Source organism: Rana temporaria, chromosome 3 (genome assembly GCF_905171775.1).
Source record: "Rana temporaria chromosome 3, aRanTem1.1, whole genome shotgun sequence".
Lineage (NCBI taxonomy): Eukaryota > Metazoa > Chordata > Amphibia > Anura > Ranidae > Rana > Rana temporaria.
In genome coordinates, this window is record NC_053491.1 from 224,899,314 (window position 1) to 224,916,283 (window position 16,970).

The 16,970-nt window shown below is 45.0% G+C and overlaps 2 protein-coding genes across 4 annotated transcripts in view; one reads left to right on the forward strand and one right to left on the reverse strand.

Moving 5' to 3' along the window:
• Window positions 1-5,878, reverse strand: part of LOC120932165 (oocyte-specific histone RNA stem-loop-binding protein 2-like) — a 72,078-nt gene extending 66,200 nt beyond the window's left edge. Inside the window, exon 1 of the mRNA XM_040344360.1 lies at window positions 5,796-5,878. Coding sequence (XP_040200294.1) covers window positions 5,796-5,803 — 8 coding nt within the window. The 5' untranslated portion in view covers window positions 5,804-5,878. The remainder of the gene's footprint in view (window positions 1-5,795) is intronic.
• A 181-nt stretch (window positions 5,879-6,059) lies between these two features.
• The window catches only part of CDC25C (cell division cycle 25C), a 41,193-nt gene continuing 30,282 nt past the window's right edge, over window positions 6,060-16,970 (forward strand). Inside the window, exons 1-3 of one of the 3 annotated variants that reach the window (XM_040344357.1) lie at window positions 6,060-6,286; window positions 10,837-10,839; window positions 13,129-13,364. In XM_040344357.1, the coding sequence (XP_040200291.1) occupies window positions 13,174-13,364 (191 nt within the window). In that variant the 5' untranslated portion in view covers window positions 6,060-6,286; window positions 10,837-10,839; window positions 13,129-13,173. The remainder of the gene's footprint in view (window positions 6,287-10,836; window positions 10,840-13,128; window positions 13,365-16,970) is intronic. The other 2 variants (XM_040344358.1, XM_040344359.1) reach the window with 2 other exon arrangements.

The following is a 16,970-nucleotide window of genomic DNA, read 5'->3' on the forward strand; positions in this document are numbered from 1 at the left end:
AAAAAAAAAAATATTTAAAATCACTTTAAAGTGTCACTAAACCCTCAAAAAAAAAAGTCAGTATATGCTGTGCATACTCCATCACTACGGAATGTTTTCTGTATTCTGCAAAGAACTGCTTGTTCCTTCCTTGTCTGTCCCTGCTGCAACCTCTAAATGGGTAGCCCACACATTGCACACCCACTGAGCATGCTCCAGTTTTAGATCCCCATTAAGCTGTTCATTTCCTCTTATCTATGCAGCCCACGTGACTATAGAGTAACACATGTGGGTGTATACTCAGGGATAAATGACAGCCCCTCCATGCCCACTAAACACAATGAGTGGGATATTATAGGATTGATGGAGGCATCACCTCCCATTAATTATAAGCACATACAATAGACACAGTTTGGAGGAGTGTGAAACAGGCTGTGATTTGCAGAAACTTCCCCTAGCTAGCGCACCATCATGTTTTTGCACAAGATTGGAGTTCAAATATATATATATATATATATATATATATATATATATATATATATATATATATATATATATATATATATATAAATAAATAATAGACAGGAGAAAGGCTGAAGGCCGTTGAAAAACTTCAGCTGTTCAGAATGAGGCAATTAAGGCCTCTATAAGTAGCCCAAAGGATTACCACTGAATGGCTGCATCACTCCTAAGGCTTTGTGAGTAGGAGAGCAGTGCCAGAAGGTCTTCTGTGGAGGTGAGGAGAGGATTGATTTTTCTGTGTGATAAAAATCAAAATAATTGTTTTGTGCTGTATGACCAGCACTGTCTACCCAGCAGTAGGCTGTGTTAGACTTCATAGATAGGTTCCTGTGTGGAAGGTTCCTGTGTGGAAGGTAGACGCCCAGAGTGGCTAGGGTTTATTTTATGGTTTGATTTTGTTCATGCTGTTCGGATGCTAGCAATTTTTTTCCAGCAAGATGGAAAAATAAACCAAAAACGTTGTTTTCAACCGTCTTCGACTGCCAGTCTGTATAAATTCAGTGTGTGGTGAACCCATCCAAGGGGTCACACACCCCGCTACCGAGCTAACCCCTCTATATCTATATCTATTTTTTTACCAGCAGCACAGGACTTAAAGCTCCTCCCACTGATTTGCCCCAGCAGGCAGGCTGGGAAACAGCTGGGTCACATGATGGCAATCACATGAGATTTTAGTGACCAATTTAGACATACTTTAAATTTGCAAAAGTAGCTCTTACGCCTTATGATTGTCTGGGAAGCTCTCAAATAGTGCATGCAACTATAGGCATTTGCTGTGCAAGGCTGTTTGCAGTATAAAAAAGGTAAAGAGAACACATGTCCCTTTTAAAAGAACACCTATTCAAAACTAGAGATTTTTAAAAGCAAGTCTGACTGCAAGTCTGAGGGTTCAGAATTCTACATATAAAAAAAGAAAAGGCTTTTGCCTACAAAGGAAGCATGTACAGAGAAAATGGCAAGGCTGCCAAAGCCTATCTGCTCCTTAAAAATCCAATTTCCTACCCAATGCTGACCCAGTGGTTTCAATCATTTAAAGCTGTGGTTTCCAAAACACAGCCCTTTGCTTGCCTTCAATTTACCCTTGAAACACTTCCTCTCACAGACGCCCAACAATGGGGCGCCATTCCTCCCAACAATGGGGCACCATTCTACCCATAGGTACCAACAATGGACACCATTCCCCCAACAATGGGGCACCATGCCGCCCACTGACAATAGGGCACAATTCCTGCCACTGACAACAATGGGGCACCATGCCGCCAACAATGGGGCATCATTCCTTTCACCGACGCCAAATAGGGCATCATTCCTCCCACTGATGCCAACAATGGGGCACCATTCTGCCCACAGATGCCAACAATGGGGCACCATTCCACCCACAGACGCCAACAATGGGGCACCATTTCACCCACAGACGCCAACAATGGGGCACCATTTCACCCACAGACGCCAACAATGGGGCACCATTCCACCCACAGACGCCAACAATGGGGCACCATTCCACCCACAGACGCCAACAATGGGGCACCATTCCACCCACAGACGCCAACAATGGGGCACCATTCCACCAACAATGGGGCACCATTCCTCCCACTGACATAAAAAATGGGGCACCATTCCTGACAACAATAGGGCAATATTCTGCCCACAAATGCCAACAATGGGCACCCTTGTGCCAACAATGGGGACCCCATTCTGCCCACAGATGCCAACAATGGAGCACCATTCCTGCCACTGACCACAGGTGCTAATTTTTCTGTTACCACCGACAACCAATACCAATGACATGGCCCTTTGAGACCTCCGATTTAAAGCAACCTTAACTCTATACCAAGTTCACCAGGCAAGCTACCCTTTAAAAGTTATTTTTTTTCTGCCTACAGCACTAAATGCCACCCTGCTCATGTAAAGTACTCCACTAAAGTACATAGGGAAAACAATTGCGGAATTGTCCCATCTCCCTGGTTTACCACAGTTCACTGGTTCCTTCTGCCAAACCCCATCTCACTACTACATCTCCACCAGGAAAGGGCTCTGTGTACGAATGAACTACAAGTCCTTAATGCACTACCATTGCGCGGTCATAATTTATTGATTCTTCCCTTCAGTGCATCTGCTTGCCCGTACGGGGTGAACAGGCACACAGATACACTGACAGATCTGCAGGAGACCTGCATGGCACCAGTGATCTGTTAATCGCTGGTGCAATGATTTACAGGTAAAAAAAAAAAAAAAAAAAAAAAAAAAAAAAAAGTTATGAATACACTTTTTTTAACTGCAAAAAAAATAAATACAAATTCAGTGATCACTTTAAAAAAATAATAAACCTATCCTTTAAACTAGTCCAAGTATGTGCCTGCCGAACCTGTGGGACCTATTTGGAAACTGGAAATCAATGTAGTAGGCACTCTTACTCCAGTGATCTCTGGGTATTGTGCAGAGCAGTTGCGTTCCTGCATTGTGAACACAGAAAGCTGCTCGAGCAAATCAATTCATAGGACAATTTTCTTTTTCGCAAAGAATGCAAAGCACTCTGACTGGACGAGATAGGGAGGTGGAGCAGTGACATCTCCGCCTCATGCAATCAGAGAATGCAACATGTTCTCTGAATTGTGGATGTCGAGCAAGCAACAGTTCAGTAAGCAGCAGGGCAGCTTCTTGGCATGGGAACCAGAACAAAGATGATCACCCTAGAAGCTGTGCCTACTACTGTGATTTTACCAGCTTTCACAGGGATCGGCCAGGTATAGCACATGCATACTTGCTTTAGTCCAATCTAGCCCAATTATGAAAAATATGCTAAACCTAAACTTTAGATTCAACGTAGAACTAAAGGCAAAACTTAAAGGGGAGTTCCAGGCATTTTTAAGGTTTATTAAAAGTCAGCAGCTACAAAAAGTGTCACTCACCTGCTCCACGTTCCAGCGAAGCGCCGGCCGGAGCTCCGCTCCTCTCCAACCGGCGTCCTCATTGTTACTGTGGGCACCCAGCCATGACAGCTTTCAGCTTCACGGCTGGGCACTCACTGCGCGAGCAGCGCTGCGCTATCTGATTGGACAGGCGATCGCCTGGGACCTGTCACGTGTCCCTGGCGATCGCCTACAAGGAGGGGCCGCCAAAAGGCGATATGACGTATTGCCTTAGCAGCCCCTTGGCGGAAGGAGGAAGAGAGACAGGATGCCCCCCCCCCCAAAAAAAAAAAATGACATGCCAAATGTGGCATGCAAGGGGGCGAGGAGTGGATTAAGCGGAAGTTCCACTTTTGGGTGGAACTCCCCTTTAATTTTTGAGTAGAGAGGAATAAAAAAAACACCTGTCAGTTCTTATTACGGTTTGTGCCCCCCCGCTAAATAGATTCATCCTTTCTATTTTTCCTGTTTACCCATGATCGTTGAAAATTAAAGTAAGAGAAAACCCACATTTTGGGTTGCCCCCAGAAAAGTCAGAGGGGAAATCTTCCAATGGGGACACTAGTTCTTGTGAACCCCAAGGAATTCCCTTAGTATGAAGGTTTTTCTTCACTTCCTGTTTGGCTATGAGACAGGAAGTGAAGAGAAATCTCTGCAACGAAACAGATGGCAAAAAAAAAATATATCTGACAGGGGTTATAACCCTCCCTTGCTCTTGCCGAAATGAAAAAATAAATTGTCTATAGTTCTACTTTAAGTCTCCATTCACATCTAGGCGACAAAACGCCCGACGCTTGTGCCGCTAGAGGGGGAAATTCCCATTGCTGTCTATGGAGATGGTTCACATCTCATAGACACCGTACGCCTGTCGCCTGAAAAAAAGTCCCGGACCCTTTTTTTCAGGCGACATTGGCGTTCGCCCATTGACAGCAATGGGAAGAATTTGAAAAAAAAAAAAAAAAGATACACTATCCGCGGCAAAATACGCCGCGTACGTGGCGTTGCTTGTCGCGGAGATGTGAATGGAGCCTAAATAAAGTTTAGCTACAGCATTTCATGCCTAGAGCTGCTGACAATCAGATAGGTGATATATGACTTCTCCAGGGATCCACAACTAAATGTAGACTTGTTTGCCTGCACATTTCATTCATATCACACCTCCAGATCACCGCACTTATGGCATACTACACTTCTTGCCTTGGCGCATGGTAGAGCAACTAAAAATCATTTTTAAGTGGCTTAGCCAGCAATTGGCAGTAGTCTAACCACAAATGCCAGATGTGCCATAGATGCCTGCACCTAAAGTGGGAAACCCACAGGTGTGTGCAGGGGCGGACTGACCGTTGAGGCACTCGGGCACTGCCCGAGGGCCCCATGCTACTAGGAGGCCCCATCAGGGTTGCCAGGTTGAGTAAAACCAGGGACAGTATGTAAAAATCTGTTTTTTTTACATCTGTCCCTGATATGTCCGAAACTGACATGCTTTTGATGTGAAAATCAAGATTTTAGCTGCCCTGCCTCTCCACTGCCTTCTGGCATGGTGGCCATCTGTAAGCCCGGGGGCCCCATAATCTTCTATTGCCCGGGGGCCCCATTAAGTTGTCAGTCCGCCCCTGGGTGTGTGGGAATAATAATAATAATAAAAAAATAATATAAAAAAAAAAGCCCCCACACCTACAAATTGAAACCTGAACAAAGGGACCGACAAGCGCAAACTATGAATGATGATCACATAAGCTCCAATTGGACAGCCCAACAAGAAAACTTTTCTTGGAGATCTAGAAAAGCAGAGGAGATGCAGCTACTATCTGCACCATGTTAGAAAAGTATGGATTACTATAAAACAATTTAAAGGCTACATGCAAAACTGATGTGGAGAGAAATTATAAGAGGGGAAATCTTCCAATGGGGACACTAGTTCTGGTGACCAAGGAATTCCCTTAATTTGCAGGGATTGCCTCTCACTTCCTGTTTCGGCTATGCGACAGGAAGTGAAGGGGAATCTCTGCAATGGGACACAGATGTAAACAAGTAAGTGGCTAAAAACCCTTTTGATCCAAAATGTATAAAGAATGAATAAAAAAAGTTTTGCCTATAGTTGCATTTTAACTTCTGTAACTCATAAGGGATGTGAGGCAGATCTATGGGGCAGCTGTGGAATTATTAATGGTAAATCACGTGTTCAGCTTGTACTATCAACGTCCAGTCCCATCTAAAACTGAACATTTCGTTTTGCCTAAATGCAAAACTGCTCTCACTTTATAGACACGCCAAGATCGCACATCCACATTGAAACAACACAAAGCTTGGCTGTCATCCACAATCCTAATGTCACCGCTCTCAGCCATACACATGCCCTATCACCGTCTGCACAGCTCCCATTACCGATGCATGGCTCTACAGCTGATCAGAGTCGCGCCACCCCCACCAGCTCTTTAAAAATTCCCGCGACGTGACCCGAGGCGGGGTTTGCATGCATAATCAGGTTTTAGGGGCGTGGCTGCCGCTGGAAGCTGTCATTGACCCCTGCAATAAGCACCAAGCCAATCACAGGCTCTGCTATCTAACACACTGAGAACGCGACCAATCGCTGCATATGTAGTTTTAAAACGGGTAACGCCCTCTTCTCCCGAGCCAAATTGCCTTGGCGTTTTTATCTCATTGGTTGCTAGCGGCTTGGTGACCCGGATACTGTGTAGTGATTGGTGGGTGGCTGGGGCGGAAGATTTCAATTCCTCGAGTGGTCCTGCTCTTTTCGGCTGGTTATTTAGTGATATCCGGTGTGGGGAAGGAGCGAAGAGATTGAGGGAGAGCTCGGCTTGGGGTACTATGCGGTGATCTCGGCTCCTTCCTGGATGAGGAGAGGCAGGAAACATGTGAGAGCTTTTCTTTTGTTCATGTGGGTTCTGTAGGCTTAGTGCCAGTCCTGACTGATTGTATTATTTATGTTCAACCTGATTACTGCCTGATCCATTTTACGTGGTTTCTGGGCTTCCAAATGTATGCATGGTGCATTCAACTGTTTACAACTGAAGTTTAGGAAAGAAGGGAGGGGGAGGGTATAGCACTACATGGGTTAGTTATGTATAATAGTGTGTATCCTGCAGGCTGCTGCTTCATGGAAATTCTCCCATTCATACTGCCCAGAGCTGAGAGTGGGCAGGACTTGTGCTGCTTCCCATCATTCATAGAATGTTTTCTTGTCTACCCAGCAGTACTAGCGCAGCGGAGGATCAGAGCTCTGGGCGGTACTAGCGCAGCGGAGGATCAACGTTCTGAGCGGTACTAGCGCAGCGGAGGATCAACGCTCTGGGCGGTACTAGCGCAGCTGAGGATCAACGCTCTGGGTGGTACTAGCGCAGCTGAGGATCAACGCTCTGAGCGGTACTAGCGCAGCGGAGGATCAACGCTCTGAGCGGTACTAGTGCAGCGGAGCATCGGGGCTCTGGGCGGTACTAGCGCAGCGGAGGATCAACGCTCTGAGCGGTACTAGCGCAGCGTAGGATCAGGGCTCTGAGCGGTATCAGGGCTCTGAGCGGTATTAGCGCAGCGGAGGATCGGGGCGGTACTAGCGCAGCGGAGGATCGGGGCGGTACTAGCGCAGCGGAGGATCGGGGCGGTACTAGCGCAGCGGAGGATCGGGGCGGTACTAGCGCAGCGGAGGATCGGGCGGTACTAGCGCAGCGGAGGATCGGCTCTGGGCTTTACTAGAGCAGCACCATGAGGATCAGGGCTCTGGGCGGTACTAGAGCAGCACCATGAGGATCAGGGCTCTGGGCGGTACTAGAGCAGCACCAGGAGGATCCCGGCTCTGGGCGGTACTAGAGCAGCACCAGGAGGATCCCGGCTCTGGGCGGTACCCCCCTTGAAAAAATAAGTCAAGGTGAACTAACACCTGACACCTCCCCGCTCCGCACTCCCGAGGGGCATTTTAACTTCTTCAATAAAAGGCATTTTCACCCCCTTCCTTCCCAGAAAAAAAATCGTTTTCTGCGCTGTCGCACTTTGAATGACCAGTGCAACACTTTTATGCCCCCCCCCCCCAGAAATAGAGCTTTCTTTTTGTGGTATTTTATCACCTCTGCGGTTTTTATTTTTTGCGCTATAAACAAAAGAACAGTGACAATTTTGAAAAAAAAACAATGTTTTTTGCTTTAATAAATATCACAATTTAAAAAAATATATATATTTTTTTTCCTCAGTTCAGGCCGATACGTATTCTTCTATATATTTTTGGTAAAAAAAAAACGACGTAATAAGCGTATATTGGTTTGCGCAAAAGTTATAGCCTCTACAAAATAGGGGACAGAATTAGGGCATTTATTTTTATTTTTTACTAGTAATGCCGGCGATCTGTAGTGTGTGTGTGTGTGTGTGTTTGTGTGTGTGTGTTTGTGTGTGTGTGTGTGTGTGTGTTTTTTTTTTTATTTATTTATTTTTTTTTTTTTGTGATTGCGGCGGACACTTTTGACACATTTTTGGGACCATTCACATTTATACAGCGATCAGTGCTATAAAACTGCACTGATTACTGTATAATGTGACTGGCAGGGGAGGGGTTAACACTAGGGGGTAATCAAGGGGTTAACATGTTCCCTAAGGGGTGCTTCTAACTGTAGGGGGACTCACAAGGGGAGGAGACCGATCTGTGTTCCTCTGTACTGGGAACACACATCGGTCTGCTCATCTCTGACAGGACGTGGATCTGTGTGTTTACACACACAGATCCACGGTCCTGCTGTGATCAGGGGTGCCCGGTGGACATCGCGCCCGCCGGGTCACGAGCAATTGCGGGTGCGCCCCCTAGATGCCCAGGATGTCATATCACGCCCGCCCAGGATGGGAAATCCCTCCTGCGAACGTCACATTACTATGGGCGGGTAGTGAAGTGGTTCAACTAGGTGTTGGGGAGGGAGAGGGTGGGTTTAGAGGAAGCGATAGCTGCCAGTGAGCCGAAGACAGAGGGTACTAGTGGAGGCATTAATGATGATAATATATCCATAACGTCCAATCCTGGGGTAAATGATTTGACAAATCAAAAGCAAAGTCTGAGAAAACCTAAGGATCATAAGATCTTCGGGTCCTGGTAAAAGACAGACTGAGCAATAGCAGGCAATGCCAAACTACAGCAAGCAAAGCCAGCAGACTATTGGCTTGTGTATTAAAAAAAAAGGGGGGGGGGAATTTACTCAAGAGCTAAAATGATTATCCTGCCACTTTATACATTTCTGTTTTGGCCACATCTGGAGTAATTCCATTCAGTTCTGGTCACCAATCCTCAGGAGGGACGTTGGGCACCTGGAGAGAGTCCAGCCAAGGGCAACTAAAAACAATGACGAGGAACGACTGCAAGCACTGAAGATGCTCTCCTTGGCGAAGAAACATTTGAGGCGATATGATGGCAGTATACAAATCCCTCAATGGTGATCCCAGCATAGAAAGGAAACGTTTCAGTCTCAGGGAGTGTAAAAAGACATGGGGGCCACAAAATGAGATTGGAGAAGTGGTTTAACCTTGGACCCCTTTCAATCTGGGGTGGTTTGCAGGCGCTATTGCGCTAAAAATAGCGCCCGCAAACCGACCTGAAACAGCGGCCACTGTTTCTCCATTGTGAAACCCCCAAGGGCTTTGGATCCAGTGAAGAGGTTCATCAATTATACCTGAGCGAGTACTCCCTTCTTCTATGAGCTTCAGCAGGGTGCAGTGCAATGTGCAGCACACTGCACCCCCTCCCTTTTTTATTTTTTTTTATAACTTTATTTTTGTGATACTTGATTCATTCATGTCTTCACACAGCAGCCTGGTGAAATGTGCTGCCGTTCTGTACACTGCATCAAACCAGCATTGTGGTGTGAATGGGGAGCATAGAATGTTAAATTCTGTGTCTTTGTTTTTCTGTGTTCATCCAGTGAACGCCATTTTTCGGCACCCACCTTTAGGGTGTGCGCACATCACGGGCCCCGGCCTGGCCTACCAGGTCGGGGCGCACATGCTACGCAGAGTTCCTGACTTTGGGCCCTCATGGCCTGGAGCAACTGATGCTGCAAAGGGACCCCAGTGATTTACTGGGTTCCCTCATCTTATGAGAAGATCCCAAGCGAGTTGTGGAGTCGGTCGGAGGTGAACCCTAAGGCTAGGTTCACATGTCTGTGGCTTGGGAACGCTTGTTTCCGAGAAACTCATTATACTTGAGCAGATATTCTGGGGTGCCATTAAAGTAGTTCTAAAGGCTACCTATGTTTTAACTTAAAGGTTCATTATTTATTTTCTAAATGGGTTCCTTTTTAAACTAGTGCATTATTGGTTCACTTACCTTTTCCTTCGATTTTCCTTCTAAATGTTTTTTCTTTGTCTGAATTTCTCACTTCCTGTTTCTCCTCAGTAGTAAGCTGTTCTGGCTAACCCCCAGCCAGAACAGCTCGGATGATGGGGGCAAGCTTACTGAGGAGGAACAGAAAGTGAGAAATTCAGACAAAGGGGGGAAAAACATTTAGAAGGGAAATTGAAGGAAAAGGTAAGTGAACTAACAATGCACTAGCTTAAAGGAAACTATTTAGAAAATAAAAAACAAACCTTTACAACCCCTTTAATGCAAATACTTGCCTGCCTCCACTGATGATCCAGTGCTTGTCCTGTCTGCAGGTCTACTCCCCTCATTTAATCTTCTCATAGGAGACACAGGATGGACCCATAGACTCCTGCTTCTCTCAGTCAAATCCTGTAAAGCGAGAGCAGGGAGCCTGGCGAGATGCGCTGTGTGTGTTTATGAATGCACACAGCTCAGCACGGGAACACTCGCACAAGTGCTTCCATAGTAAAGCACTTCCTATGTGGGAACCTGTAGGAAGGAGTGGAGAGCACCAGCATGGGGACTGCCAAGGAAGACATATGGAGTTTCTATATGGGAAAGTGTGCAAAATCTCATGCTTTCCTGACACGCACAGAAAAGAGAAACTTGCTGCCATTTAGCAGACATTAGGTGGTGCCGTTAATTGTCAACAGCACCCCCACGCATCTGCAATCGTGCCACATTTTTACACGCGCCAACCTTTTTTTTTTCCTTCAGCCAGCTGGGTTGAATGAAGGAAAACTACCAGGGTGTACCAGGCATTGAGTCTGCATATTTTGGTAAGAACATCAGTTGGATTGTTTATCCACCAATGCCGAAAATGTTCACCACATAGACTTTAAAGAACCTTAGACGTAGGTGATTATGTAATTTTTATAATTGATGGTTGCATATGCACAATAAAGTGTAGGTATTGATTTTAAAAATGATGGTAATATATATATATATATATATATATATATATATATATATATATATAATATATATATATATATATATTATAATTTGTGTTTTTAAAAGTGCAAATTATTCTACTTCCTGCTGGCCTGGTTGTGGTGTAATTTTACTAGCAGTCAGCAAGTGTTGACCTTCGTGTTTGCAGCTTGTTATCAGATGTTTATCAGAAAAAAATACCTTATTGTCTCTGCAAGACACATCAGAAGCACTTACTCCATGACGGCACAGAGCCACTTTGTATGTTAAAGTACAACTATAGGCAAAACTTTTTTTTTTTTTTTTTTTTTTTTTTTTTTCTCCATTTTGGAAAAAATAACCCCTGTCAGTTTAATACAGTAGACTTGCCTCTTCTATTGCAGGTATGTTTTAACATACACAATTGGGTTGATTTACTAAACTAAACTTGGTGGATTACAAGTTCAGTGCTGGCATTGGTTTGGTGCTCACAACAGATGCAAGCCTATCGGAGTCCTAGGTACTAGAGCAGCACGATTTATCGCAGAGATGATCGCAATCTCGATTCTCCCCGTGGGATGACTCGCAATTCTTCTGTGTTCACCGCTGGTTCCACGTAACCAGCGTGGAACGCAAATGGCGCCGATATCGGAACCGACGTCAGCAGCCTGCGCCGCAGGATAGATGCCTGGGCTTCTCTCACAGTTCTGTACAACTGTAGTGTGTATCCATGCGCCACCCAGTGGTTGCCGGCGTTACTGCTTCTGATGTATTAAAGGTGTTGTAAAGGTAAACATTTTTTTTCATAATAAGCATCCTTTACCTGCAGACATTCCTCTTTTCACTTCCTCATTGTTCGTTTTTGCTCAGAAGTTCCATAGACTGCCATGTTAAACGTCAGTCTAGTCGTGGGCACAGTGAGGCATGCACATGGACAACCTAGGCTTATACTCGAGTCAATAAGTTTTCCTTTTTTTTTTTTTTTTTTTTTTTTTTTGTAAAATTGGGTGCCTCGGCTTATATTCGGGTCGGGTTTTACTCGAGTATGTACGGTAAATGTTAAGACGTTACAAATCTCATCCTGATTTTACTTTCTCCAATAATGTAAGTTCACACCTATGTGTTTTTGAAGTGCGTTCGGCTGTGCGAAATCACGTAGGTATACGTCATTTCGCATTTCAGCCATTAGGGGCAGGCGCGATCACCGCCGGGCACTCGCGATCGCTCGTTACAGAGCGAGAACCGGGAGCTGTGTGTGTAAACACACAGCTCCCGGTCCTGTCAGGGGGAGAAATAACTGTTCGTCTGTTCATACAATGAATGAACAGCGATCTGTCATTTCCCCAAGTCAGTCCCACCCCCCATTCAGTTAGAACACACCTAGGGAACATAATTAACCCCTTCCTCGTCCCCTAGTGTTAACCCCTTCCCTGCCAGTGGCATTTTTACAGTAATCAATGCATTTTTATAGCACTGATCGCTATAAAAATGCCAATGGTCCCAAAAATGTGTCCGCCATAAGGTCGCAGTACCGATAAAAATCGCTGATCGACGACATTACTAGTAAAAAAAAAAAAAAAAAATATTATTAAAAATGCCATAAAACTATCCCCTATTTTGTAAGACGCTATAACTTTTGCGCAAACCAATCAATAAACGCTTTTTGCGATATTTTTTGTAAAAAAATTAATAAATAAATGTATCGGCCTAAATTGAGGGGAATTTTTTTTTATATATATTTTTGGGGGATATTTATTAAAAAGTAAATATTCATTTTTTTTTTTTTTTTCCAAAGTTGTTGCTGTATTTTTGTTTATGGCGCAAAAAATAAAAACCGCAGAGGTGATCAAATACCACAAAAAGAAAGCTCCTATTTGTGGGGAAAAAAAAAGATGCCAATTTTGTTTGGGAGCCACGTCGCACGACCGCGCAATTGTCAGTTAAAGCGACGCAGTGCCGAATCGCAAAAAGCGGCCCGGTCATTGACCAGCAAAATGATCGGGGGCTGAAGTGGTTAACATGCAGCATGGTACCTTTATTGCTATAAGGAACTTCAATGGAATCCGTATAAAAAAAAAAAAAAAAAAATGTACATGTGTTTTTCCCACATGACAAGACCCCTCCTCCTAGCAACATTAACACATCCCAAAAACACAAAATGCATCAAAAACGTGCATGGGGAAAAATACAGAATCTGTCAGAAAATGGGTATCAAACAACTACAAATACATATATATGAGCCTAGCCTACATTCCACAAACCTCTATGTAGTGCCAGGACCTGAATGGATTGTTTTATTACGTCCTCACAATACATATTATAGTTGGTAAATCTAAAGGACATTGTGCAGACAGCTTGTAAGGTAGCTTGTGTTTTTTGGCATTTCCTGTGTAAGAATTAATGTTTTAATTTGTACTGTACATTTAAACTTCTTTCTTTTTTTCTTTCTTTCTTCAGCAGCTCTCCAGGTTCCACACTAGTGGGGAAGAATCGTAAAAAACCATGGCAGATGGACACTCTTTTTCATCAGATGGTTACTCAAAGTCTTCTGGTCTTAATTTTCGCACAAATTGTCGAATGGTACTAAATCTACTGAGGGACAGAGATGCATCTGTTATATATTCTCCAGAGCAACCTTTAACGCCAGTCACTGACCTTGCAGTGGGCTTCAGTAACTTAAGCACTTTCAATGGGTAAATATCACATAAGCATTAGGCACACAAACATGTTTTGTATGGATGTAGCATGAACTACAAAAGCTGTGGATGCATGTTCTATTCCAGGGCTCAAAATTTCAAATCCTGAGCTACTAGCCAGGCCTTAAGGGTTACGCGCCACCAGTTTCCCCAACTGATCCCTACCCTACACCGCCCCTAATTCCAAACGCCCTCATAAATTATCTCATGAAATGACACTTAAATGTTTTATGCAGCATTAAGTTGCAAAAATAAATATTAATAACTTTGATTGCATCCTCACCTCGCCTGTGGCCGCCGTTGCAGCCTCACCTCGCCTGTGGCCGCCGTTGCAGCCTCACCTCGCCTGTGGCCGCCGTTGCAGCCTCACCTCGCCTGTGGCCGCCGTTGCAGCCTCACCTCGCCTGTGGCCGCCGTTGCAGCCTCACCTCGCCTGTGGCCGCCGTTGCAGCCTCACCTCGCCTGTGGCCGCCGTTGCAGCCTCACCTCGCCTGTGGCCGCCGTTGCAGCCTCTCCTCGCCTGTGGCCGCCGTTGCAGCCTCTCCTCGCCTGTGGCCGCCGTTGCAGCCTCTCCTCGCCTGTGGCCGCCATTGCAGCCTCTCCTCGCCTGTGAAAGAGGATCACCTGTGCAAGAGGATCATCACAAGCAAGAGAAAAGCCACGGGATTACAGAGCAGATAGCCCGCTGTTACAGCTGAGTTTACATTACAATTGCCTCCGCTCCGCTCGTGGTTACACAGTCCTGCCTTCTGACCCTCAGCCTGTAATAGACAGAACACGTCCCAGCATTGGACTGGCATTCTGTCTATCACAGGCGTGGGGTCCGGCAGCAGGGCTGTATGTAACCACGAGCGGAGCGGAGGCAATTGTAATGTAAACTCGACTGTAACAGCGGGCTATCTGCTCTGTAATCCTGCAGCTTTTCTCTTACTGCATGCTCTCTTCCCCTGGGGCGATAGAACGGCTCCCGATCAACCCCGCAATGCCTGTTGTACTAGCCCCTCCGCATCCCCAGGCAGCCCAGCTCCTCGCCAGAAACAATTTGAGGGCTGTTCTACTCTATACATTTTTTTGAAGCTTGCAGCTACCAGATTTTACTGTGGACACAATTATACTGTGTAAGACTTGACCTTCAAGGGGCAAGGTCCAGAAATGTTTTAACTTTGCTACACCTCACAAACCTAGATAAGAAAGATCCCAGGCTTGCTTTTAAAGTGTTGTTGTGGGTCACCACAGAGGCCCTCAAACCTGGAGCACCTGCAACATGCTATTTTTGACTAGTAGAAGAGTTTGCTTTCACTGGGGCAATATCCAACACGGCACCTATTTGAATGGAGCCTGCTGGTTTGCCATCTATTGATATTTAGAGGAAAGAGTTGCTGAGCAGGAAGTGTTTAGTAGACTGAGTAAAGCAGTACTGCATTATAGGAACTGTAATCAAGAGGGGAGAGACTCTACCATAATCAACAGCTTTTAAACTTCATTTCCCAAAGGGAGATTGCCAGGAGGAGATTTCTCAAGCTGTACAAAAGGACTTCCTCTTGCCATAGGGGAGCCCAGAGAGTGCACATCTCTGTCCAGTGTGCACCACCGCTACTGCATAATGGTGGCCTGAGTGGGATCTGGAGTGCTGAGCCCAGGTGTGCTGACATCTAGAGTCACCTGAGTGCAAAGCAGAGAGTGGACTAAGAGCTGTGTGTGACCAGATGGACTGCAACCAGGTGTGTCAGACAGGCTGAGGGGTTTCCTGAATTTGAGGTACAGAGCAGAGAACCCAAATTACCAAGCGACTCCTACTGGAGTATCGATACACATTTAAAAAAGAAAAAAAAACACATACACAGGAAAGCAAGTGTGGGCATCAAGTATTAAAGGGGTTGTAAAGGTACAATTTCCCCCCCCCCCAAATAGCTTCCTTTACCTTTGTGCAGTCCTCCTTCACTTACCTCATCCTTCCATTTTTTTTTTGCTTTTAAATGTCCTTATTTCTTCTGAGAAATCCTCACTTCCTGTTCTTCTGTCTGTAACTCCACACAGTAATGCAAGGCTTTCTCCCTGGTGTGGAGTGTCGTGCTCGCCCCCCTCCCTTGGACTACAGGAGAGTCAGGACGCTCTCTAGATTGCAGATAAAGCAACTGTGTGTTAATGGGCGTCCTGACTCTCCTGTAGTCCAAGGGAGGGGGCGAGCATGACACTACACCAGGGAGAAAGCCTTGCATTACTGCGTGTAGTTACAGACAGAAGAACAGGAAGTGAGGATTTCTCAGAAGAAATAAAGACATTTAAAAGCAAAATGGAAGGATGAGGTAAGTGAAGGAGGACTGCACTAAGGTAAAGGAAGCTATTTAGGGAAAATGTGTACCTTTTACAACCCCTTTAAGCAGCACTTATTCCACACATATTGGGTATCGCTGTGCACACCAAAGTAAGAACAATTGTTCTAGGACCATCATTCACTTGCAATGGACAATTTTGGGTACTATAGTTTTTTGCTGTTTTTATGGGTAGCATGGTTTGGAGGCCTAAAATGTTTATCTACACCTCATTTTTGGTTCCCCTTGCATATGGGGCTGAATACCTGTTGTGCATCTCTGCCAGCGTTTTAGTGTGCCCTGGAGGGACCATTTGAATGGGTGTTGTTTTTTTTTTTTTTTTTACTGAAATTGTAGATAGTGGTAAGCAGTAGTACAATTATGTGACGTAAAAAAACGGACTTGGTGCCATTTTATTTTACTGAAAATGTACTGCATATATAATGGTTTGGGGTTTGTAAGTACCGGTAATCTTCGGACCTAAAATGTAAATTTTTAATTTTTACTCCACCTTTTATAGTATGTTAGATGTTGCACCCATACATTTAGGGCGTAACATGCTACCAAGCGGACCCCAGTTACCACAGCTCTGCCCGCATAGCTGCATTATCTGTGAATGGATAAACTATTAATAGTAATAATAAAGTACTGTTTTCCACTGTGGCAGACAGACTTGTAGTCATTAACGCAAGACATGTAGTCCATAGATTCTTTACTGAAATACCATCCCTCCAGTATGGACCAGGAGCTGGAGGAGGAGTCTGCAGAAGGCTATGCTTTGCACTCACCATCCAGTAATCCTGATCGCAATGTTTTACAGGCTGGTTTGCAAAAAATATATAAAATGCTTGTGGTGTTTTGTTTGCAAATGTGGTTGCTTTTTTTTTTTTTTTTTTTTTTTTTTTTTTTTTTTTTCAAAGGGTGGACATGGCCCTTTTAAAGCGTTTAACCCCCCCCCCCCCCCAAAAAAAAAAAAAAATCCTGTTTCTTTTAAAGCATTTTATACAGCACAGTGCTTGTGCTGTGTGATTTGGCCCCCTGAAATACCTGGCTGATCCTGCCTGGCTAAACCCCCCCATTGTAAACTGACCACGGTGTATCAAGGCTGCTGAGCCCTGACACCGTGGTCCATTTACGTGCCTCTCATCCGCAGCCATGCTATCTCTCTCCTCTGTGCTCACCTCCACCCCTCCTGCCTGTCAGCTCGTAAAAGTACCCGCTCCCGCTGCTCATATAACTTTCACATCTTCATACCATCTCCTCTGTGTTTTAGTTCTGTGTGCCCCTCAGT